Below are 26,970 nucleotides of genomic sequence, written 5' to 3' on the forward strand. Positions count from 1 at the left end.
ATCAAAAAATTTTTAAAGATCAGTCTCTAATACTATTTTTAAATTACATACTAAACACACCCCCAACCAATAATAAAATCCTTGATTAAATCTAATTATCTAGGGAAGATAATAACTTGAAGTTCACATTATGAAAACAACTGTTAAAGACTAAATCAGACTTGAATATTGATTGTTACTAACATGTTTAAGATGCCCAAAGTGCTTTACCAACAGTTTTAAGACTATTAAGCTGAGCATGTAATACTTACTGGGTAGTCTGATCTAAGTAAGTAATAAGTCTGTCTGCTTCTTCTTCTAGGCGTTTATTAACATGATGAAGATACTCAGGAACCTACAAAGATAGTTTTTTATATTATTGTTTTTCTCCCCTTAAATCACTCAGAAAATGTCAAGTCCAAAAGATCCGGGGAGCAGCCCCGTCAAATGTGACAGGGTAGAATCATATGTAAAATTAGAGGTAGAGTTTATGATCCAGAATTCTGGCCTTTAAGAAGAGAGAAAAGAAAGGAGCACCTAAGTGAGAGAAGAGCATTACAATGTTGGGAATATAAATACAAAGGGAAGTTTGTGTTCTACATGGTAATGTGTATTTTAAGAGACAGTAGATTTATTAATCATGATTTTTAAATACCTCTCTTTCTTGCATTAACTTTTGACCTTCAGCTGCATAAAGCCGGTTAGTTTCCTCTAAAAACCGTTGTTCAAAAGAGTCTTGGTAAATCTAGGAGGAGGGAAAAAACCAAAAGTATTTGTTAAATATTTACTGAATGTCTTCCATCTGAACTCTATATGAATAGCACTCTGACTGTGGATTTCAAATATCAAACTCGGAACAGTATTCACATTTGTAGACAGTACAGTGAGTGTTTGTTAGGTAAAACTTACTTGCAAATCAGACAGCATACTTAAAAGGCTTCGAAGTAAACTTCTATCAATTGCTTCACCATTCCGCTCTCTCTCAATCAAGAGAAGGATGCCATCAATTGTTTTCGTCTGGACTTTCTGATCACTTATAATATGAGCCCTAAATAATTCTAGTCCCATGTCCCTAAAATTAAAACCAAATAAGTATCATCTAAACTAATACCACATCTGAAGAGGCTTAGTTAACTTATCACATATTAACTAGAGCCCCAGACTTTGAAGCAGTGATCATAAAAGGATAAAATCCACATTTAATTTTGAATAACATTATTAAAGCATACAGAAAACTCATTTTTTCTTTAATGAGAACTGAAAGTGAATTCCTAGCTTCCTCCATAACTTGGTTTTAGTCTCTTATTTCCTCTGATGGCTATCTTTTCTTAGTTCAAAGACATAAAATAATTTTCACTATACTGGCATTGAGTAGTTTACTTGGCCATTTATTAATTGGCTTCAGAACTCCCAAATCAGTGAATTTCAATCATTACTAAGCACCTGGTGAGGGACCAATTCATCATATTATTTTATTTTCAAGAACAAACAGACATTTCAGTATATAGTTACAAGAAAAAAGAACGAAACCTTAATGATTACAAGATTCAGGAACAGAAATTCTACAGTAAACTTTAATCCTCATATATAACATAGAAATTTCTTTATACACTATGAGGGAAAGTTAGCTTTCTGCTATATTAGTTAGGGAAAAAAATCTAGAACCCAAACATGAATTTTAAGGAGAATATTCTGAGTACATCTTGTTCTCTTTCATTATAATAATTAAGACTATGATATATAACAAAAACTTTCATAATACTTTTCTGGCATCCTTACCAAATGGAGGGTAGCATTGAATTCTGAAGAACATAAGTTCTATCCAGAAACAAAAAAATGCTCCTGATCATTATCTGTCAAAAAAAATCAAGCAATTTTTATAATTTTGAAACTGTAATTTTAGCTCTTAATGAGAATTTGAAAGACTTTACACTAACTAAACTACTAGGATCCAACATGCAAATAAATATATCTAGCTGAGAATATGTCCCATATATTTATCTTTAAACTATTGTATTAACCCTTCTTGTGGTTTCTAGAAAATAGAAAATTAAGATGGTCCTCTGATATCTTTGCTACTTATGAAGTAACTGAAAAGGGAAACAGGAGGTAATCATGGGGTGCATGCCTGCATATCCAGCACTCGAGAAGCTAAGGCAGGAGGACCTTGAGTTTCAGGCCAGTGTGGGCTACATAGTAAGTTCTAGGTCAGCCTGTGCTTCACAGTGACATCCTATCTCAGAAAAAAAAAAAAGAAGGAATCCCAGGTATACTTACTTCTTCCGCAGTAGAAGTGCTAGGGGATAAAGCCGTCTTAAACTGTACTCAGGGCATTTATGAGGTGGGAAGTGGATTTAAAGGTTTCTATTTGCATTAGAATAAACTAATACCAGACTAGGGAGGATAAAAAAATGTATCATCTAAATAAATGAAAATACCAGCTTTCATAAGTAACCAAATAATATATGGAGATATTACCAATAAAACTAATAGAGGAAGATGCAACTTTAATGAGAAATAATTTGTGGTCAATAATTCAGAAAAAAAAGAAAAAGAAAAGAAGTCAAGTATGATGGCTGATGCATGTAATCCCCAACCCTCAGGAGGTTGAGGCAGTGGGATTGCTATGAATCTGAGACTGGCATGAGCTATATAGTAAGTTCAAGCTAGTTTAGATACAGAGTAAGACCCAATCTCAACACAAAAACTGCCATTAACTACAACAAAGACTCTAGAATGGGGTTGGGGATTTAGCTCAGTGGTAGAGCACTTGCCTAGCAAGCACAAGGCCCTGGGTTTGATCCTCAGCTCAAAAAAAAAAAAAAAAAAGACCCTAAAATGGAAATTATTCTGAAATGCTGGTTTACTTATAATTAACAGGTTTTTTTTTTTTTTTTTTTTTTTTTTTGGTTTTTCAAGACAGGGTTTCCCTGTGTAGCTTTGCACCTTTCCTAAAACTCACTTGGTAGCCCAGGCTGGCCTCGAACTCACAGAGATCCACCTGCCTCTGCCTCCCAAGTGCTGGGATTAAAGGCGTGCACCACCACCACCCGGCAATTTGCAGTTTTAAAGTAAAAATCCAGCCAAAATTAGTTTCCAATTTAGAGAAAGAACAATTATAGAGAGCTTCCCTATTACAAAACTTATTTTTAATTATTGTGTATTACTTTTATTATGTATTACACAAAGCAATAAGTTTCATTATACCACTTTCATATATGTATATCAATTATTTCATATTATATATTTCATTGTATCACTTTCATATATATATATATATATATATATATATATATTACAAAGCTTTTATTTTATTCCCCTATATCTTTTGCAACAAGGTCTTGATATATAGCCCAGTCTGGCCTAGAGTGTATAATGCTTCTGTCTTAGCCTCCCAAGTGCTGGAACTCCAATTGTGTGCTGCCACATCTGGCTATAAAGTTTGGTTGCTATTACTATACAATGCTCAGGATATACCCAAGGTATCACTCAGGCTAAGCTAGCGCTTTAACACTCTGCTACACAATAATTCCCCAACAAAGCTGTCAAAACATTCTAGTGATTGAACTTGTTTAAAATGAAGTATATAGTGCTATTTCTAACTTACCATTTGCCTACAATGATTTTGCCAGCATTTATCAATCTTTTTTAGAAAAAGAACACTATCCAATGAATCCCTGAGACAGATGTTAAGGATAATTTAAAGCTTTTCATACATGTAATACCTTTTGTCTTATTATTTGTTTTAAATACAGAATACTCATATAATAAATTAAATTAAATAGTCATTATAGGACATAATTCTATTTCTTAAGCTACAGAAACAAATTAGATTCCTCCTTAACCTGCCCTTAAACATAACTGAACATGGTGTTTTCTGTTTAAGATTATGCTCAAATGGAAATCCGCCAGAATAGAAGGTTAATAATAATTTTTTACTTAATACCACACATGTAGAGTTTGATCCTAATTAAAATTGAAAAACTGTGGGGTTGGGGATTTAGCTCAGTGGCAGAGCGCTTGCCTAGCAAGCACAAGGCCCTGGGTTCGCCCTCAGCTCAAAAAAAAAAAAAAAAAAAACCTGAAAAATTGGCCGGTGATGGTTGGTGGTGGAGCACGCCTTTAATCCCAGCACTGGGAGGCAGAGCCAGGCAGATCTCTATGAGTTCGAGGACAGCCTGGTCTACAGAGTAAGATCCAAGACAGGCACCAAAGCTACAGAGAAACCGTCTCAAAAAAACCAAAAAAAAAAAAAAAAAAAAAACTGAAAAATTTCAAAACTTCGTTTTTCCCTTTAGAAATAACAGAACAAAAATAATCTACCAAACAGACATTCAATTTCCAATAGAGCTAAGCAATCAAAAACAAAAATGAAGATATTGTTTTGAAAAGGATATTCTCTGAATTGATGAATCTGTGCTTTAATGTGATCTTCACAGATTTGTCTCAGCTGCTTATACAAATTTGCAGAAATCTTGTAAGAACAAAGGTTTTCTACGGCCTGCAAGATAGAACACATAAATTCATTAGGACAGGATAGAGTAGGGGAAGGGGTCTCAATAATCACATGAAGTCATTTTGTTATATATCAGCTCATTGAAAGAGTTATTTGTCCTTTTTTTGTTTTTGTTTTTGTTTTTTGTTTTTTGGATTTTTTTTTTTGTTTTTTTGAGACAGGGTTTGGTGCCTTTCCTAGAACTCACTCTGTAGCCCAGGCTGGCCTGGAACTCAGAGATCCGCCTGCCTCTGCCTGCCAGTGCTGGGATTAAAGGCATGCACCACCACCGACCAGCTATTTGTCCATTTTAAAAAACAAAAGCATGGCATTAACCGAGGAGGCCAGGCAGGAGAAACAGACATTTGAAGCCAGCCTGAAAAACTTTAGTCACATATACACACAGACACACACACCCCTTCCAAAATAGATACAAAGTAAAACAAGAAAATATACCAATGTGGGTGAAATTTTTCAATACCAATGTACTATGCAAAAAAGTCCACATTTGTATTTTTATGATGAATATACTAAAAGTTAAGGATGAAGGGAATCAAGTCAAGCTCTACCCTGTGAGGATATCCAATTCAGAACTACTACATGCAAAAGCTCTCTTATTATAAATGATAATAATTTTCATAAGTAGAATATAGCTAAAGTTTAAAAGTAATTTCACCTGTTGTTTATGTATGAGATGGGCCAGAAATGACTACTATAACTTAATTAAAACTTATAGTCCCTTGGATTTTCCTGAATACAATAAAGTGGAAATTATTGCTAGCAGGATTAAAATTAGTATGATAAAAACACCATGAAATTTTCTCCAGTGTCTCAATTTACAAATAGTTTGAATATAGGGGCTCCAAATTGGGCTTAATAGTAATATACCTGCCTACCCACTTTGTGGCCCAAGAGTCCATACTCCAAACGACAACAAAAAGAATACATTTTCCCTTCATTGGAGTACTTGAATTTATCCTCAAATCTTAAGAGTTCAGATTCTGTGTGTTTCTTATTATGTGTATCAAAACCCTTTAAAGTTTAAAACAACAGGTATGGTAGTTAACTCTGATGTTAATCTACAATTTGCAATGGCTCAAATGTAACACCAAGATTCCTTTCACCATAACAGAAGACAAAAATCCCATTAAAAGGATTTGGGGGGGTGGTCCAAGTTCTATTGGTCTGAGTAGAATTGTGTATATATGTAGCTTTAGAAGTCACATTGCTAGAATTCAAGTGCAGTAATCAAAACAAAAACAAAAAAAACTCAAAACTGCCAGGCAGTGTTGGTGCACATCTTTAAATTCTAGTCCTTGGGAAGCAGAGGCAGGCAGATCTCGAGTTTGAGGCTGGCCTGGTCTACAAAGAGAATTCCAGGACAGTTAAAGCTACACAGAGAAATCCTGTCTCCAAAAAAAAAAAACCCACAAAAAAAGCTTAAAAAGGAACCTACTTATTCTACTGGAGGGAAATCTTTAAGCCTCAAAAGGAGGGGGTAGACCCATCAAATTTAATAGCTATGGAGAAACAGGAAATTTGAGTCTCCCCTGAAAAAGACTCAGTTATAGTCCATGTAAACCTAGGGTAAGGTCACAAATGCCTAAGGGGTATTTGCTTACATGCTCCTCTAATCACACTGGTCCAAGATAGTGTGGGTGTCCTCCATCTTCCTATATAGTACTTTTTTTTAAAGATTTTTTTTTTAAGACAGGGTTTCTCTGTGTATCTTTGCTCCTTTCCTGGAACTCACCTGATAGCCCAGGCTGGCCTCGAACTCACAGAGATCTGCCTGCCTCTGCCTCCCAATTGCTGGGATTAAAGGTGTGCGCTACCACTGCCCGGCAAGATTTATTTTTTATTATTAATACAGAAGAGGGCACCACATCTCATTACAGATGGTTGTGAGCCACCATATGGGTGCTGTGAATTGAATTCAGGACGTCTGGAAGAGCAGTCGGTGTTCTTAACCTTTGAGCCATCTCTCCAGCCCCAGTACATCTTTTTTGTTTGTTTGTTTGTTTGTTTGTTTTTTGAGACAGGGTTTCTCTGTAGCTTTGGAAGCTGGCCTCGAACTCACAGAGATCCACCTGCCTCTGTCTCCCCAGTGCTGGGATTACAGGCGTGTGCCACCACCGCCCGGCTATAGTAGTACTTCTTTTAACTGTATCTATTTCCTTTTTGAATGACTGACTCATTTCTCATTTTTCAATTCCTGCTTAGGTTGTCAATATGATAATATATACTTCATCTTTTCTACTTTTCCTACTTTTGATACTTCAATAAATCATATTTATCTCACTTCCTTCTGTGTTCTCCTTTATCTCATAAAACAGTTCTTGACACATCTATTTATCTTCTTACATAAGATAACACATTTTCTGTTACTATTTACTGGATACTGCTTCTTCCAAATAAGGTAAGTCCTTTCACTGCCACAGATTTGCCTAATGTGTCAACCCATCACACTACATTGACTTGACACTAAATCAATATACTTTCTTTTTATGTGTATAACCTGTCTCCTTGACTTTGCTTAATGACAGAGTGATCAGTTACTTAATACTTTGAGTCTCAAAGTGTGTGTGTGTGTGTAGGAAAGAGAGTGATTACAACAATACATCCTGCATATTAGAAGGGACTTCTATTAGAATGAAAAACATGATCAGAAAACTATAGTGTGAGCTAAGTGCTATTCCAGGAACAATCAGAGATAAGACTCCCTATCACGGCCTTTAGGAGAGGGAAGTTAGGAAAAGTCTCCAGGGCAGAATCCCTGCGACCTAGAGAGAAATGGATAGAGTGCTACTCAGAATAATGAGAAAAATGAAGCTGAGCTTTCCATACAGTCTCATCTGTAATTAGCTGAAAGGTGGCAGCAGAACTTTCAAGTAGGCTAGGGCTAGTATAGCTCAGTGGTATACTGTTTGCTTAGCGTTTGTGAGGTTCCAGGTTCACAACCTGGAACCTAACAGATGGGGGTATAAACACAGGGTCTTAAAGCCTTTGAAAGTAGTCAGGCATAAAATACATTTCAGCAAGCTTTTAACTCTTATTCCTCCAAATCCTAGCCCCTATCCTCCAAAACCCATATATCACATTAAAAGCACAAAACAACCCACTCCAACCACTAGTTTGAAAAAAAAAGAAAATATACATACAGAAAATGAAATGTGTTTCATAAACAAAGATAGTAAGAAAGATAAAAGAATTCCCACCAAGGTGTTGAACTCTTACCTATTAGGTTAGGTACTATTTTTCAAACTTTTATATTTATAGAAAGAAAAAACAATTGGCTGGTGACGTGACTCAGGGAATAAAAGACACTTGCCAAGCCTGAGGCCATGACTTCCACTGATGAACTGACAAAGTTGTCCTCTAACCTCTACAAGCATTCTGTGACATGTACCTGCTCCTCCCCCATCACACACAGAGACACAAACAAATTAAAAATTAAGTAAGTAAAATAAATAAGTTTTTTTTAAAGGACGCCTGGGGGTTGGGGTTTAGCTCAGTGGTAGAGCGGTTGCCTAGCAAGCGCAAGGCCCTGGGTTCGATCCTCAGCTCAAAAAAAAAAAAAAAAGACACCTGGTTGTGGTGGCACACACCATATGGCTAAATTCTATAAAACAATTGACAGCTCATGCTGGTGAAGACACAGGGGAACAAGCATGTGAGAGGCGGAGGCAGGTGGATCTCTAGGAGCTCAAGGACAACCTGATCTATACAGTAAGTTCCAGGCCACCTAAGGCTATATAGTGTGACCCTGTCTCAAAAATTTTTGAAAAAGAAAAGAAACCAGGTATGGTAATATGCTTATAAGCCCAGCACCCAAGAGCAAAAAAAAAATCTAGACTGAGTACAGCCTGGGCTATACAGAGTAAGATCTTGCCTTTAAAATAAAAAGAAAGAACGCCCGGGTGGTGGTGGCGCACGCCTTTAATCCCAGCACCTGGGAGGCAGAGCCAGGCGGATCACTGTGAGTTTGAGGCCAGCCTGGTCTACCAAGTGAGTTCCAGAAAAGGCACAAAGCTACACAGAGAAACCTGTCTCAATAAAAAGAAAGAAAGAAAGAAAGAAAATATATTATATATTGAAGAAATTCAGTAACATACAGCAATAAAATGCAAATTACCTTTTACATCTGGTAAAAAAAAAAAGGGGGGGTAAGAAAATATATTACACATAGAACAAAGTACTAAGAATTTGCAGGAAGGAAATCAACCATAAAAATGAAACTTAAATTACTTGTTTTATCCCTTTCGTATTGTTGTGTGAGTTCCCCTTAAGCAGGAAGGTAAACAACTCAAAATAGCTTCAGGAAGTCCCTGAAACTCACTGATTTATTAGGCCCCTCCCTGACAAAGTGTCTAATAAAAGCTGAGTCGAGGGCTACAGAGATGGCTCAGAGGTTAAGAGCACTGACTGCTCTTCCAGAGGTCCTGAGTTCAATTCTCAGCACCCACATGGTGGCTCAAAACCATATGAAGTGAGATCTGATGCCCTCTTGTGGCCTGCAGTCATGCATGCTGTATACATAATAAAAAAATAAATTAAAAAAAAGCTGAGTCTAAGACAGGAGAAAGCTGGGCTGCAAAGAAAACTCTGAGACCAGACCAGCTGCCCGGAAGGGGTTTAGACCAATGGAGGTATCTGGTAAGGATACTGTCTAACCAGCTGAGCTGCTTGAAGGCTGTGAAGTATGCTTCAGGCTCCCAGCTTTGTGAGCTGTCTTCCACCCATGCTAGGGTGGGCTTTTTGGTGATACAGCGGTCTTTGAGACATTTCTGCTCCTGGAAGTAAACTCAATAAAACTCATTGGTTCACCAAGCAGGACTTTGGTGGTATCCATACTTTGTTCTATCATGGGTTCCCTATCTGAGGAGAGTATCATGGCTTTCTGGGAAAAGTTTTGTCACACAACATCATGTAGCAAACAGTGCTTCAATGAGATCAAAGATTATCATATCAAGAACCTTCATTTCGTGACTGAACATTTTAAAAATGATCAGTGACAGTACTAATGATTCATTAAAAGAAAGAGAAATAAGCCAGGCAGTAGTGACGCATGCCTTTGATCCCAGCAAAAGCAGGAAGAGCTCTTTGAGTTTGAGTCTACAGAGTGAGCTCCAAGACATCCAAGGCTACACAAAGAAACCCTGTCTTGAAAAACAAATAAACAAACAAACAAACAAAAAACCGGGGGGGGGGGGGGAATATGTAACAGAGTTATATTCTTGTAAGTCATTAAGTCAGGTGTGGTGCTCATGCCCGTAAATATACACTGAAGCAAGAAGACAGTCATGAGTTCAAGACCATAGTGGGCTACAGTGTTCTATGTCAATCTGGGTTAGAGGGAGTCCCTATCTCAAAAAAAAAAAAAAAAATCAAAACAGGGCTGGAGAGATGGCTCAGTGGTTAAGATCACTTGTTGCTCTTGCAGAGAACCTAGATTCCATTCTCAGTACTCACAAGGCAGCTCACAACTATCTGTTAACTCCAGTTGCAAGGGGAATTAATGCCTGCTTCTAGCCTCCAAGGACACTGTGGTACACAGACAAACATGCAGGCAAAATACCCACATATATTAAATTAAAATAAATCTTAAAACACAACAAAGTAAGCGTGAACAAGTGATGATAGCAGTTAAACCTTGAGAAACCAATAGCTAGTTATCAAAACTGTAAGAAATTTTTAACTTTTCTCCTATAACCATCGACTGCTTAAGTAACCACATTTTACAATTGATGAAAGTCTATACTGAGAGAGATGCATAATTTGCCTTCAGTCTTGTGGTCATCTATCTATAGAATAGAAAGGAACATTATTTAAGATATACTTCACAAAAAGTTCACTAGAATTCTCATTACTGTCAGATAAAATAATCTTCATCAGAGATGAAATAGAGACTAAGCCAGCCTAGTCAAACAGTAAGACCCTAACTAAGACTGGTATTGTCTCAAACAACCAATCTTTATTCAAAGACAGACTAATCAACCCAAATTAGTGCATTTAAACATAGTCCTATCTGTAATCAACCAAGATAAAACAAGCAAACAAAAATCTCACTCAAAGTATGAAGCACAGCTTCACTCTCAATGGATTTCAAGATTGTTAAGAAAGGTAATTTCAAGATTCAGGAACAATTATCATTTAAAGTACCATTTTAAAAGACAATAGGCCAGCACATGTTAGTCCTAGTATTTGGGAGGCAGAGGCAGGTGGATTTCAGTGAGGCCAGCCTGGTCTACATACTGAGTGCCAAGAAAGCTAGGTGTTTGTCCACAGTGAGATCCTGTCTCAAAAATTAAAAAAGTAAAAAGCTGGCCGGGCAGTGGTGGCACATGCCTTTAATCCCAGCATTTGGGAGGCAGAGGCAGGCGGATCTCTGTGAGTGTGAGACCAGCCTGGGCTACCAGTGAGTTCCAGGAAAGGCACAAAGCTACACAGGGAAACCCTGTCTCGAAAAAAAAAAAAAAGTAATCCCAACCAGCTAACTCTACATAAGTGAGTTGAGTTCTAGGATAGCCAGGGACCCTGTCTTAAAAAAAAATAAGCCAGGCAGTAGTGGTGCATGCCTTTAATCCCAGCACCTGGGAAGTAGAGACAGGAGGATCTGTGGATCCGTGAGTTCGAGGCCAGCCTGGTCTAGAAAGGTTCCAGGACAGCCTCCAAAGCTACAGAGAATCCCTGTCTCAAGAAACCAAAACTAAATAAATAAATATAAAAAAAATAAGTAAAAATATAAAGACAGTATGTGCTTATTGAAATGCAATGGGAACAATGTGTTCTTTTCTAAAATTAAACTATCTCAAAATAACCTCGAAGGAACAGTTACAAAATAAAAACTTAAAAATTTTGTTTTGAGACAGGTCTTCCTTGAACTCAAAATCCTCCTGTCTTAGCCTCTCAAGTAGTGAGATTACAGGCATGTCCTAATATAACTAGGCACTTGTGACTTTAGGACAAAGAAATACAACAGCAAGTAAAATTAAATACAAGAAAGCAAAAGTACACACAATAAAACATGTATGTTCTTTAAACATGCAAGAAATTAACAAAATCAACGTATCAAGACGGATATTGTCAAATCAAAAACTTAGAGAAAATATTTAAGGTGAATGAATAGGGCTCTTTAATAGCTACAATCAATAGGTTATAAATTTGAAATATATAAATATCTTACTGCAATTACACTGGCTGTGCACCAGCATACCCAAATAAAGACTATATACACAAATGGAAACTCTAATAGTGGATAGTGGTCTATTTTGTTTGTTTGGTTTTTTTTTTTTTTTTTTTTGCTAAAACTGCTTTGAACACTGCTGTATGGTATATAAGGTGCTGTGGTGTTATTAGTGAAACAGCACAGTAGCAGAAGATCTATTGGAGTTCAGAATTATACATCTTGCTGGGCTGTGGTGGCACACGCCTTTAACCCCAGCACTCTGGAGGCAGAGCCAGGAGGATCTCTGTGTTGGAGGCCAGCTGGGTCTACACAGCAAAATCCAGAACAGGCACCAAAACAACACAGAGAAACCCTGTCTCGAAAATAAAAAACAACAACAACAACAACAACAACAACAATAACAAAAAAGAATTAAACATCTTAGTTTGACTTTCCCTGTTCTTCCAATAAGTAACTTTGGATTGGTTATTTAAATCCCCCCTTTTAAACTTTTTCTAGACAGGGTTTCTTTGTGTAACAGTCCTGGCTGTCCTGGAACTCAATCTGTAGGCCAGGCTGGCCTCACACTCACAAAGATTCGCCTGCCTTAAAGGTGTGAGTAGCCACCACCATCACCACTACTTGGTGGGTTACTTAAATTCTGAGACTCAATCTCCTTGTTGATAAAGTGGGATAACAACTAATACTTAGCTGGGTAGTAGTGGTGGCACATGCCTTTAATCCCAGCACTCGGGAGGCAGAGCCAGGTGAGTTCGAGGCCAGCCTGGTCTATAAAGCAAGTTCCAGGAAAGGCACAAAGCTACATAGAGAAACCCTGTCTCAAAAAAAAAAAAAAACCCAAAAACAAAAACAAAAAACAAAACAAAAACAAAAAAACCTAATACTTTATATATTTAAGAGTTTCTGTTTTAAATGAACTATTAGAAAGTGGATCTGCTTTGCAGGTTTATCATACACAATATGTGGACCTCATAGACTCTTAATTCTACTTTTGTTATTTTATAATTCAAGAGGCATGTCTATCTATAATGTGCCAAAAGAACCAAATGAGGTGGACTTATCCTTTAACACCAGCTGACATTTCTACAGTATCACTACCTGCTGATTACTGCACACACTGACTCATTTCACTTCACACAGTGATCTTAATTGAACTTACTACATTTTAAAAAAAATGTATACTGTGATTTGGAAAAAAAAATGTGATTACTATTAACATCAGCTCAATTTATATATTGTGGTGCTTCATTAAGGTGTTGTTTTGTTTTACCAACATCTTATTTGATTATTAGCAACCCAGAAAGGAAGATAAGGCAAGCAGTAGTTTGCCTGTTTTATAGAGGAGGAAACTAAAGCTGAGGGTGTTTATTGTTTTGCCCAAGATTAGGAAAGCAGAAGTAGTCAAAATTAAATCCCAAATGTGTCCTCTAACTCCTAACCCAGAGTTTAGTCATCAACATACTCACTCTACAACTAAAATACAAAAACTACAAATGCTGACATATTGAACCAACATAATTTCTTACAAGGTTTACTAAAACACAAACACTCTAAAATAGTCTATGTAATCAGAAGTATTTTTAAATACCAAATGGTTGATGCTGTAAGGAAAAACAGCTTCCTGAATTAGTTGTATCAAAACTGCCGTGAGGAAAACTCTCTTGGCAAATCAGGAAAAACAAACATGAACCTCAGGTTAAGGTATTGAGCTATTATAGGTGCTGCTCATTTCTGGAGATGAAACAAGCTCAAGAAAAAAGTACAAAATGCTACTATTAAGAAAGAATGATTGGCTGGAGAGACGGCTCAGTGGTTAAGAGCACCGACTGCTCTTCCAGAGGTCCTGAATTCGATTCCTAGCAAGCACATGGTGGCTCACAACCATCCATAATGAGATCCGGTGCCCTCTTCTGGCGTGCAGGCGCACATGCAGGGAGAGCACTGTCTATATAATAAATAAATCTTAAAAAAAGAAAGAATGGGCCTCAGGCAGTGGTAGCACACACCATTAATCCCAGCAGCTGGGAAGCAGAGGCAGGAAGAGTTCCAGGCCACCCTGGTCTACAGAGCGAGTTCCAGGACAGCCAAAGAGAAGCTTTGTCTCAAGATAAAACAAATCAACAGGGCCAAGGAGATGGATAGCTCATCAGGTAAAGGTGCTTGCCACAAAACCTGACAACCTGAGTCTGATACCTAGGACACACATGGAGGAAGATTTCTACGTGGTTTGGGTGGCGAAAATATGAACACCCACACTACTCTCTCTCATACACACAGGCAAATTTTCTTAAATTAAGTTCTTTAAAGGAGATGGTTCAGCAGGTAAAAGGCACTTAGCATCAAGCCTAATGACTTGCATTCAATCCCTGGGACCCACAGGGTGGAAGGAAAGAACTGACTCTTATTAAGTTGTCCTCTGATATCCACACCTATATGCACAGAACAAATGCAATTTTTTAAAAAGAATAAGGCAGAACAAACGATGTGAGAATGTGAAGAGCTGTATGTCTTGAGGCCTTTCCTATAGGTGGGTAACAGAACTAAGCAAGAATGGCACAACAGAAATGACATCCACGAAAAAACCTTCTAGGATCCATGCTATAGCATTATACTCTAGCTCATATATCTTTACTATATCAAAATATAACTGCAACCTTATCAGAAGTGTTCAATTATGTATCCCCAGTTTAAGTAAATCTTGTGCTGTGATCATAAAATAGAAGGCACCAATAAAGTAGTAGGGAACAAAACAGTCTACTTAGGAACAAATTTCAAAAAGTTCAAACCCAAGGGGCTGGAGAAATGGATCAGCAGTTAAGAGCACTCTTCTATGACTCAAGTTCGATTCCTAGCACCCATGTCAGGCAGCTCACAACCATTATAATTCCAGTTCTAGAGGCATCCTAAGCCTCTGGCCTCCCACATGCACGCTCATGGGCATACACATACATACATACATACATACATACACACTACACACACACACACACACACACACACACACACACACACACACTCCTTTAAAGAAGAAAATACAAATGCATGCCATCTTGACTTCTGTTAGTCATATCTGGTTTTCCACACTAATACATACCTGGTAGAGTTCTTCTAAATTGTACTTAATTGAAGTACTATTCTGAATAGCTTCCACTGCTTCTTTTAGCTTCTGCCATGTCTCATCTGTATAGTTTTCTGGTAATTTAGGCTTATCTAAATAATATGCAAAAAAATCATTAGAAAAATATTCAGGATACAGTAACTAAAGAACCATTATACCTCAATATTAAAGTTAGCATGGTATTTAAAAGTTCAGTATAAACAAAATTTAAGATGCCAAAATACTACATTTTGACTCACCTATGAAAATTGAAGGTAAAGGTTTTTTCTCCTATTGATTGTATTGCTTCAAAAATAAAAATTCAAGAATGACAGATAAAAATAGCAGTCCTGAACTTGTTTTTAGCATGTGTAAACCAAAGCTGACATGAATCTTGTAGAGAAGATTTAAAACACCAAGTATGTACTATGTGAAAAGTATCTTAGAAACTTCTTAGAAATCATCCCCACAATAAAATACCCAAAGTGACTATTAACACCTCTATTTTACAACTGAAGAAACTGAACCTGGAACTTATTTGGTAAGCTTGCCCAAGGTCACCATAGCTAGTCAATGGCAAAGCTGAGATTCCAATCCTGGTCTGTGACTCCCTAATGTATGCAGCAATCACAGAAACGGAGAACATTTCTTAGTTTTAAAGGAACAGAATGAAAATTTAAAAACAAACAACACCCAAATGACTCCAGAATCTATTCAGCATTTTCAGATTGCAAAGAAATCTTAATCTAGACTTTAAACTTCATTCACCAGCGCTTAAGTGAAACAAATTAAAGATTCCAAATGCCTTAATGCCTTCAGGAGAAAGAAAAATAAAGTTTCTGAAATCAATTTGCAAATGCAATTAGGATCACAGCTCATTTCTTGAAAAATCCTTCCCTATTAAATAAATCATTCATCTGTAAGTGAAGTAATGAATGAACTTGTAAATATGGTTCATATTCAATTTAGAAAGCTCTACTAGTAAATCAGAAAGAATGTTAACTCTTGAGAGCCTAGGGGTGGAAAGAGAGTCATATAAAAAAAAAAAAGAAAGGGTTAAGAACAGACAATACTATAAGGCCCCTTGTGAGACAAATAGCACATTCCCAACACAAGCACAGAGTAACCAGTTCTTCCCACTTTCTGGTACAAGCTGTCCTAAGTTCATTCATTTACTTCCCCACCTTTAATAAACATTCTAGCAACTATTACCTGCTAACTGAGGACTGTGAAAACAATAAGAAAAACAGAAACACATTCAACAGACAAGAACTTAGCTCAGATACATTTTATATGCTGAGTTTCTATTTTCATTGGTGTATGCATCACACTCCCAATCAGTAATCTCAAACACAGTATGCGCAAATTTTCTAATAGCTGCAGGTCAATACTTTAAATGCCCATTTTAGTGAGGAAAAATGTAGTTAACTGTTTCTATCTTCAGACTACTGATAGTCACTACTTCTGTGTATACACAGCAGTTTTCATTTTTGGACTTTACATTTGGGAAGAGATGTAAGGAAAATAAAAAACCAAAAAAATTTTCACCAAATACTCCTTCCACAGAGAGTTTCACAAATACAGTACTCTACACTAAGAGCCTAACTATAAATCTCATTTAAACATAAAATTATCAACCTCAGTACCCACATTTTTAGGGACTGGAGTATGTGGCCTATAAAAATTAAAATCAGGTTGGGGATTTAGCTCAGTGGTAGAGCGCTTGCCTAGCAAGCACAAGGCCCTGGGTTCGGTCCTCAGCTCCGGCGCAAAAACAATCAAAAAAATCCAAAAAAACAAAAAAATTAAAATCTCAGTAGTGACAAGACTCACTATGCACCTGAAATGTACCTCTTTAGAAGACAAGTTTCTCACCTGTAAAATTCAGATCAATCATACCGTCAATGTTTTAAGGAACAACAGATTAGGTATAATAAGTTGAGACAGACCTCAAAAACATTTCACGGAAATACTAAAGAGAGTGCTTCAGAGCAAGGACACAAACAGCCCAGGAAAAGAACCCTCCACCAAAACTTGGACTTCTCTTGCACTCATTGATTATGCATAAATCATTAGGCGATCTCTATACTGTTTAATATATTAACATAAACAGCGCACGTGACTGCTCAAGTGTTAAATTCTTAGTAGGTGATTATGGATTTTGGCCTTGGTTACCTTTAAAGTTCTTGATCACTAACTTCTTAGCAGAACCAGGCTTGCTGTTAGCAAAGCTAGAGACCGTGGTAGATGATTTAGCCAGGCCGTTTGCATGGTGCACTGAAGCCACAGAAGAAATTAATATACTCTTATTTTTAAGTTGCTGCTGCTGTGAGGTTGCAGCAGTTGGTGAAGATGAGGAAGATGAGGAGGAAGATTCCTCAGCCATTTTCGTATCAAACCCTACAAACTCCAGGGTATCTTCGAAACGCAGCTTCTTCTGTATCGGTACGTGGCTGGAAGTGGCCACTGGAACCCCGAGGCAAAAGGACGAGGTTGAAGGGGACGCCGAATCTCTAGGTTGTGGAGGGGTGGAAGAGGAAGAGGTGGAATCAAAGTCTTCTCTCTCGTTACTACTGCTACTGCTGCTACTGCTGCTGCTGTTTAACTTTCTCTTCTTGGCAGAGGTGGGCGGAGTGGTGCTGGTATTACCATCAGTGGCAGATCTGACCTCCTGAGCAGCAGCAGTAGCAGCAGAGGGATTGGGGGAAGAAAAACCTGTTGGAAACATGAAAATAGCGGGGTCAACGGGCAGAGGAGCATCAAAAACCTACGTTTATGTGCCTGCGTGCGTGTAGGAGAGGTGGCAATGCTGGAGGGGGAAGGGAAGAAAGAGAGGAGAAACACAGAGGACGAGAAGGAAAGTGGGGGGGGCACACCGGAGGGGGAACGGGAGGGCTTGGGAAGGCAGATAGGCTGACACCCGCAGTGAGAACGGGGCGGGGGGAAGCAAAGGAGGCAGACAGGTAAACGGCCCGTGCCGTTCCCCCCTCCCCTGCTTTTCGTCCTCTCTCCCCCACTTTCTGCGGGAGAGACTCAGGGAGTCAGTGAAGCTTGCAGCTCCTCCTCCTTTTCTCCCTCTCTCAGGGAGGGGAGACGCAGGGCGGGAGGGGGGAGGGGGAGCGAGCCGAGGCTTGTTATTGTCAATAGCACAAGAGGCTAAAGATGGCGCCACTTCCGGTCACGCGGCGCCCGTGGAGAGGCGGCGTCACCCTCGCGGAGTGGGGGGGGGGGGGGGGGAGGACCCGAGCGGCCCGGGAGGCGGGGGCGCCGGCTCACCGCGGGGCGACTTGAAGCGCCGGGGACGCTCGCTCCGGGCAGCTCGCTGGAGCTCCCGCTCCCGCACCCCTTCCCTGCCAGCACCCTCCTAACCCGGCTCCCCAGCGCCAGTCACCCCTTCCTTATCGGTCCCGCGGGGAGCTTCGCGCCACAGCGTCCTTACCGGAAGTGCCTGGGCAGACACTTTTCATAGCTCCCAGATCCTGAAGCCCCCGAGTCCGACGGACTTGAGGTGGGGGGGTTGGGGGAGGGAACACGGGGGGTAAAAGAGGTGGATAGGGAGGACGGGGCGGGCCGTGGCGACGCCTTCGGCGCTCTTGATTGGAGGTTTCTGAACCTGAGGAGGGCGGGGAGATAGGGTTGGGGGGGGGGGGAGAAGAAGCGGGAAGCCTCCCGTGAGGCCGAGGAGGTGGTACATGCTAGGGGCGGGGTAAGCTAGCTGGGAAAAGAAGAGGGTGGGAAGGAAAAAGTAAGTGGAAGAGAAACTTTGAAAGAGGAACAGGGCTAAGGAGCAGTTGCAAGGCCACGGGAGTAACCCGAAAAAAGAGGAAAACCTAAGCATACCTACTCATGAGAGATAGGCGTATCACTATGTTCAGAGAGTGGAGAAAGCTTAGGTAGCAGGAAAGTTCTTGACTCGGTGGAGCAACACATTTTGTCCCTGACACAACATCCCACAGGCCCACATTCTGATTGTCTTAATGATAACAGCTGTAAATCCGGTTACCTTTCTACCATGAGCATTTTCTAAGATGGCTGGCGAGAGCAGGGGTACATTCTAAGGTCACATAACAGCTCCACCCAGCACAATTTCAGGGTCCGCCTGACCTCTCGCCCTATCAGTCAGTAACTCAGTAATTTGTTGACCAAACAAAGCTAAGACCTACTTCCTCCATTTTTACCAACTCTCAGTTTAGAGGCAGTATTGGCAAAAATCTGTTTCCTTCCCAGTGTGTTCCACGAGACCAAGTTTTACATGTGATTATTGGCAAGAAAAAAAAAAACTCGAAATTTGGTTAAATTACCAGCAATAAACCTTGTAAAGTCTCTCTTGGGACTTCTTACTTAATTTAGGGGGCATTTTAACCCAGTGCACTGGTAAATACCTGTCATTCTAGCACTCTGGAGGCTGAGGCTGGAGTAGAGCTAGTTTGAGGCCAGGCTGGGCTGCACAGACTGAAAAATAAGAAAAAAGTTAATCTTCAGGTTTTCTCAGCAGGAGAGACAAACTCAAAGAAAACTACAGTTGCAAGCATATTATTTCTGCATCATAACTACAAAAACAGCTTGTATGGAAAGAGTTCACATGCCAGATACTATCCCAGAAACCTACCTTTGAAAAGTCAGTGAAGGAAAAGCCTCAAAACAAATTCCCCTAATAGTATTGGTTTTTTTAGAGGTCTAGAAATTACTGTGGGGAAAAGCATAAATGCGGAATAGTCAGGACAAGATAAGCAATGTTTACTTATGCTGGGTCCCAAAATGGGAGTTGGCAAGAGGAGATAGTGAGAAATATTTCTCAGTTGTGAAAAGATTTTGTTTATGTAGTGTAAATTGCAATGAGACTAGAAGGTAGGATATCAGGTTGAAATATGGAAAATGAAGCTTGAAACGTACCCAGGACCACGGTGTGGTTCTACTTGTTTGTAATCTCAATATTTTGGAAGAGGCAAAAGGCTTGCCAGTTTGAGTAGCCTAGGCTACATAACAAGACCCTATGCAAAAAAAAAAATGTCTGGTACACCAAATATTCGGTCTACCATCTAGGACAAGGTAGACAGCAAGGCTAAGCAAGCTAGGCTTTAATACATATTAGGGTCTTGTGGTTAGAGTAAAAGCAGCTTTGAATGGTAAGAACACGGAAGAGAAATCACCTTTCTAACAATAAGGCCACACTCCTTTGTGTCCCGAAAAGCCCTTAACATGCAAATTCTCCAGAAAAGTTGCCATCTTAAACTGAGTATGAGAGCTCACATTTGTATTCCCAGCACTAGAGAGGCTGAGGCAGGAGGATTGCCTTGACTTCAAGCCCAGACTGGACTAAAGAGACCCTATCTCAATAAAAAAAACAAACTGGTCTGCCCCTTTGTGCTAGTGGTTGTCCGGATACAGCAAAGCTCTAGTGGAATTGAGGCCCCAGGGCCATGAAAGAAAACAGCTGGCCTGCGAAGGGACTGGGGCAAAGGGTTTGTGTTTCATGTATCCTGCAGTGCCTGCTAATTACCACTCTTTCCCCAGCAACCAGTAACAGCCAGCAGGACCTCAGGAAGGAGAGGAATCTCCAGAATCTCCAGAGCCCCACCCCAGCAACTGTGGATACAGGCCGTCTCTCAGGCCAGACATGACCATATTTGGTAGCTCAGGTAAACTGTATTTCAGTTCTCCTGCCTCAGGCTCCCAAGCAGTTTACATGTTGAATGACATACTTGTGGAAAGTCTCCAAAAATGTCCCTGAGTTTTATGGTAAAAAGTAACTTTTTCCTTAAATGACTAATAATTATCTTTCTTTTGGCATCTTATAATCTAATGTTGTGCCAGGTCAACCCTCATATATTTAGCATATCTTTTTTTTTTTTTTTTTTTTGGTTTTTTGACACAGGGTTTCTGTGTAGCTTTAAGCCTTTCCTGGAACTCACTTTGTAGACCAGGCTGGCCTCGAACTCACAGAGAATTGCCTACCTCTGCCTCCCAAGTACTGGGATTAAAGGCATAAGCTACCACCACCACCACCCCACTTGCTATTTAGCATATCTTAATAAGGATATGGAATTTTAATAATTTTTTTCTTAAGTGTACATTTTGTTACACAAATCAACTTAAATAGCACCGTGTCATGAGAGGACTGGGTTTTAATCCTAGAACCTCAGACCAGTTTTTTGTTGTTTTGAGACAGGATTTCTCTGTGTAGCCCTAGCTGTCCTGGAATTTATTCTGTATACCAGGCTAGCCTTGAACTCACAGAGATCCGCCTGCCTCTAACTTCTGAGTGCTAGGTTTAAAGGAATGCCTGACCCCCACCCCCTTTTGGGCTCAGACCAATTTTAAAAAGAGAAAAAAAAATGTTGTATGAAATGTCTTCTATATCAAAACTCAACTATCTGGAACTAGATAAAGTATTTTATATACACCCAAATATTTGCCAAACAGAATTAAAACACACTTTCAATATTAAAGTACATTTTCTTTCTTTAAAAAAAAATGATCCAGTGTATTTGTTTGTTTGTTTGTTTTTGTTTTTCGAGACAGGGTTTCTCTGTAGCTTTGGAGCCTGTCCTGGACTAGCTCTGTAGACCAGGCTAGCCTCAAACTCACAGAGATCCACCTGCCTCTGCCTTGAGTGCTGGGATTATAGGTGTGCATCACCACCACCACCACCACCACCACCACCACCACCACCACCACCACCACCACCACCCGGCTCCAGTGTATTTTTTTAAGATTTATTTTATGTGCGTGTGTTTTGCCTGCATGTATGTCCGTCTGTGTGAAGGTGTCAGACCCCCTAGAAATGGAGTTACAGACAGTTGAATTGAACCCTGGTCCTCTGGAAGACCAGCCAGTGCCCTTAACCACTAAGCCACCTTTCCAGTCCCTAAGTGTTTATTTTTCTTATGGTACATGCCTCTAATCAAAGTACTTGGGAGGTAGAGGCAGGTGGATCTCTGTGTGTTCAAGGACAGCCTGGTCTACACAGCAAGGTCTAGGCTAGCCAGGCATTAAAATGAAATACTACATTTTGCTTTGGGTTATGGGGAGATCAGGGAGATCTGCTTTGCCATGGACATCAGATCATGTGGACCTTCTCAGCACCTCTCCACACATGAGTGTGTGCATGTGTACCACATGTGTGCAAGAGCCTGCTGATGTCAGAAAATGGCATCAAATCCCCTGTGACTGCTGTTACAGATGGTTGTGAGGCTCCACATAGGTGCTAGGAATCAAACTTAGCTGTTCTTAACTCACTAAGCCATCTCTCCAGCCCCCCCAAAATACATTTTAAGATTGAATTCAATAAATCCACAATAATCAAAATGTGTATATTGGAAAAAACATACAAATATGACCACTATCAAACAAAATCAGGTTGGGCACTTAAAAATATGTTCCACATATAGAAGAATCTTTTATCTTGTAAGTTCAACTCATTACCTCAAAAACATTCATTATACTATGTAATGTGCACTTATTACAATGAAGTGCAGTCATTGATATTCTTTTAAGCAACCTTTATTTATAAAAATAAGTATATGCATATAGGGAAAATATAAACAAAGACTATTTTTCTACTGTTCATTCCCTTATTTCTGTAATATGTACACACACACACATACACACACACACACACAATTTTGTTGGTTTTTCGTTTGGTTGATTTGTTTTTGTGAGATGAGATTGTTTCATATTGTAACCTAGACTAGTCTTGAACTCAGCCATTTGCCAACCTCAGCCTCCTAGAGGCTAGAATTATAGATGTGAACTACCTCACCTGGCTGTTTCCCTGTTTTGATCATGGAGATTCCCCAGGGTACTTGGTTTTAGGCCCTCTCAGTTAAATCATACTTGCTATCATCAGACAGACACTTAAGAAAGTTGTATTATACACTGTGTGTGATTTTTCCTTCAAAATAAGAGATTGCTTGTTCAGGAGATGTTGAATGTCCCTAAAGCAAGCATTATGTGAGACACAGGAAACTGTTTAGGGCTATGATGATTTGCATAGATGTCTTATCCTAAACTCACACACAGACACACAGTCTCAGAGTTAAGAATTCAAAAGTCAAGCTGGATGCTAGTGATTATAACTAAGGTCTCATGCCAAATGTTTGTGTGTTGTACCACTGAGTTACCCAGCCTCAAAGATATCTCATTATCCTGCAAAGTTCAAGGGCTTGCATGGCAACTGTATGAAGCTCTGTGGGATAGAAGAGTAAGCATCATAAAATTGATGTTTTAGCCGGGTGGTGGTGGCACACACCTTTAATCCCAGCACTGGGAAGCAGAGCCAGGTGGATCTCTGTGAGTTAGAGGCCAGCCTGGGCTACCAAGTGAGTTCCAGGAAAGGAGCAAAGCTACACAGAGAAACCCTGTCTCGAAAAACAAAAACAAAAACAAACAAACAAACAAAAAAAGACAGGTGTAGAGGTGAACACTTGGAGTTCCAGCATTTGGAAACCAGAGGCAGAAAAATGAGGAGTCCAAAGCCAAGGTCAGCAATATAGCAAATTCCAAGTCATCTTGGGCTATGTGATACCCTGTCCTAAAACAAGAACCATCAAAATAAAAAGGACAGATAATTAAGAACCATACTCCGCTATTTAGGTAAAGTCCTTTAGAAGATAAATGTAATGCATATAAACAATAAAACCAAAACTGAGCACTTAAATATTTGAACCTTTAGCCTCTCAACTCAGAGACTTCATCAGTCAAGGCTGTGGCCAGTTGGAAAGGCAGATTTATTAACTGAAAGAACCAGGCCATTCTCCCTGAGGATTTGATGGTGGGGAACTAGACCAGCCACAGATTAATTCTCCCTGCGGTGATGCCAAGCATTCACTTAGTATGGAGTTGCTGGGCCCCATTTATACTTCTGCTCACTTCATCAGTGAGTCTCACAATTCCCCACCCCCTGCTTTAATGTTTGCTGTTATAATGAATGGGTTCAGGGTTTTTGTCTCACAAGCAAGGCCAGTTTAAATTTAAATCAGCTATTCCCTCTGACTTCACAATACAATCACCTAGGGAGGTTGGTGGGGGTTGTTCTATTGTTTTTTAAATCTTGGGCTGGTAGAGCACTTGCCCTAGGTTTCATTCCCAGTAGCACAAAAGAAATGTTCTGTCATGATGGACTCTGAACCAGAACAAACCCTTCCTTCCTTCCTTAAGCTGTTTTTGTCGTTTTTTTTTTTTGTGTGTGTGTGTGTGTGTGTGTGTGTGTGTATGTGTGTGTGTGTGTGTGTGTGTGTGTTGTTGCAGCAATGAGAACAGTAACTAACTAATATGAAGATCAAGCTTGCATGTAGTTGAAGCCCCTATGAAGAAGGAACATAGCAAGAAATATATATATATATATATATCAGCCAAGAGTGGTATTTTGTTCTAGACAATCAGTTCATTCCCTGGATAGACCTTCAACCAGTGGGAAGGGGAAATCAGCTCCTCCTCCTCCTTCCCCCCCTCTTGGCAAAATCTAGATAAATGCTGAACAAACAAACCTTGCCTGAGAACCTAATAGAATCTGGTCACAGAGTACATAAAAACAACCCTTGCTCTCAAACGGTTTTCTGCTAGCCTAGTGGGAGAGGGAGCCAATTACTACCACGCAGTCATGAAAGGTGCTGACTATGCCTGAGACAGTAATGGAGACTGGTGGGATGAAATGGAGAAAAGAGTCAAAAATGAGCATGAGCATTCGAAATTCAACTGAAAGCAGTGGAGCTGGACAGGTAGGAATGAAAGGGAGCAGAGAGCATCAAGGAAGAATATAGGGGACACATTTAAATCCTAGAGGAGAGAGAACACACAGCAGGGACCAAAATATGAGGAGACAGTTAGAGGGCACAACTTTCCATCCTAACTAGATTCTGGAGCACTAAAGAGTCTGCTAGCAACTCCTAGGCCCTTTAGCACTAATGCTTAGACATAAACACTCCCTTCTGTTGAAGCTGTGGCCTTACATGAGTTGCAGTGGTTTAAGACTTAAGCTGAGAACCTCAAAGGAGGGAGAGGACAAAACATGCAAAATAGGAGCCAGGGTGGACCTGATAAAACCAGAATACTGTGCTATTACTGTATGAGGAATTCAGGTGAATAAAACCATCCTTTGGAAATCTGTGACCAGTGGGGGCCAATTCCAGCTTTTTGCTGTCTGTGTAAATATAGTTTTTTTTGCATCGTGGCCATAATCATTCCTTTGCATATTCTCTGTGGCTGCATTTGTGCTAAAACAGAGTTCAGAGTTGTACTTTGTTGTTTTTGAGACAGGGTTTCTCTGTGTAGCCCTGGCTGCCCTGGAACTCACTCTGTGGATCAGGATGGCCTCTAACTCACAGATCTGAAAAAGAGAAGGTGATTTAAAGCATGCTAAGGATTTTTTTGTATTAGGAATGAACCATTTTAAAGGTTCTATATTTCCATAATATACTACTAACACATCAATGTGACACGTACTTGTAAACACAGTATTTGAGAAGCAGAGGCAGGAAGATATTGTGTGAGGACAGCCTGACATATAGAGCAAGCTCCTGTCTCAAAACAATCAAACAAATATTATATTTAATGTGGAGAAGATCTAAGCTTATTTAAGAACACTGTATTTTCAACAGTTTACAACAACCAAAACACTCTATAATGGATATTCCACAGAATATATTTGAAGTTGAATTTGGTCAAGTGAAAGGTATATTTGAATTTTTGAGAGATTATCATATAACCCCTCAAAAATATGTTGGTATATTACTCCATATTCTGATAACTGCTGATTGGCCCACACAATAGCAAACGCAAAATTTTATTAAACTTTAAAGTTACAAAATGTCAAATGAGTTAATTCTCAGTATAACAACAAAGGCAGAAGTGTCCTCTAGACTGTCCTCCCCATCCCAAGTCCCTCTGGGGAAATGCATTCCCACCTTGTTCTCTTGCCATTTTAATCATGCACTCACTGCTTAGATACCTGGCAACAGTCATGTGGCTGTAACTAGGTCTTACTAGTTCACTCACTGTTATCTTCTGAGCTGGAGTCATTGTCTCTTCTTTCTCTAGATCTAGTTGAACGTGATGACATCTTCTCCTTGGGAGCTGTGAGAAAATAGAGAGCTCACTTGGAAGGCAGTATTAAGAACATCCTCAAATTTGGATAGACTAATCATACTCTCCCCTTTATTGCCTTCCATTATTGGACTTTTCTTAAGTGCTGGGGATGAACCCCAGGACCTCCTACATTACTTTTCATATATTTAATTTTCCTCTTGCATTTAAAGGTAATTTGAAGAGTAAAATGTGTTTTATTTTTAATATCTGACATTGGACTTCCAACTCTAGCATGCTATTTTATTTGGTTGTTTTTTGTTTGTTTGGGGTTTTTGTTTAGTTTTATTTTTCAAGACAGGGTTTCTCTGTGTAGTTTTGGTGCCTGTTCTGGATCTTGCTCTGCAGTAGACACAGGCTGGCCTCAATCTCACAGAAATCCACCTGGCTCTGCTGAGTGCTGGAATTAAAGGCGTGTACCACTGCCCGATGCATGCTATTTTAAATTACAATGTCTAGCCAGGTGTGGTATAGCACATCTTTAATCCTAGCACTCAAGAGGCAGAAGCAGGCAGATCTCTGAGTTCTACAGAGGGATATCATCATCATCATCATCATCATCATCATCACCATCATCATCACCATCATCATCGTACCTACTGACTGGAATGACAAAAATAAACTAACTTCAAAATAAAATGATACCCCTCAAATGATTCACCTGTATCTGTAGGATCTTCATACCTGACATTATGTTTCCTTGGGAGGGTGTGAGGAACAGGATAGGATGATGCAGTGAGAGGGGAAAGGAGACTAAATAAGAGTGGAGTGAGGAAGGACGTGCGACCACTGGGGAGGCAGAGAAGGAGGAGGGGGAGGTAGAAGAAAGGGGAGTAAGGAAGGGGAAGGGGATGAGAGAGGGAGGGAAGACTGAGGAGGGAAGGTTGGGAGGAGGGAAGGAGAGGGGTGGTGAGGGAGGATGCTGAGAGAGGAGACAGAAGTGGGGTGAATGAGGAGTGAAGGAGGAAAAGGAGAGGATGGAGGAGAAGAGAAAAGAGGAAAAGGAGAGGATGGAGGAGAGGAGGAAGGAGGAAAAGGAGAGGATGGAGGAGAGGAGGAAGGAGGAAAAGGAGAGGGTGGAGGAGAGGGAGGCACACTGAGGGCAGAAGGGATAGAGGAGGAAGATGA

The 26,970-nt window shown here is 39.7% G+C and overlaps 1 protein-coding gene across 2 annotated transcripts in view; it reads right to left on the reverse strand.

Moving 5' to 3' along the window:
• The window catches only part of Cul4b (cullin 4B), a 45,327-nt gene extending 19,492 nt beyond the window's left edge, over positions 1-25,835 (reverse strand). For both annotated transcript variants that reach the window (XM_036174111.1, XM_036174110.1), the window contains exons 1-10: positions 25,756-25,835; positions 18,200-18,373; positions 16,936-17,475; positions 14,758-14,873; positions 4,377-4,480; positions 3,587-3,656; positions 1,759-1,832; positions 889-1,051; positions 635-724; positions 252-334 (exon numbers count right to left, since the gene is read on the reverse strand). In XM_036174111.1, coding sequence (XP_036030004.1) covers positions 252-334; positions 635-724; positions 889-1,051; positions 1,759-1,832; positions 3,587-3,656; positions 4,377-4,480; positions 14,758-14,873; positions 16,936-17,475; positions 18,200-18,373; positions 25,756-25,819 — 1,478 coding nt within the window. In that variant the 5' untranslated portion in view covers positions 25,820-25,835. The remainder of the gene's footprint in view (positions 1-251; positions 335-634; positions 725-888; positions 1,052-1,758; positions 1,833-3,586; positions 3,657-4,376; positions 4,481-14,757; positions 14,874-16,935; positions 17,476-18,199; positions 18,374-25,755) is intronic.
• Between the last annotated feature and the right edge of the window lie 1,135 nt (positions 25,836-26,970).

The sequence above is a fragment of the Onychomys torridus genome, chromosome X (assembly GCF_903995425.1).
Source record: "Onychomys torridus chromosome X, mOncTor1.1, whole genome shotgun sequence".
NCBI lineage: Eukaryota > Metazoa > Chordata > Mammalia > Rodentia > Cricetidae > Onychomys > Onychomys torridus.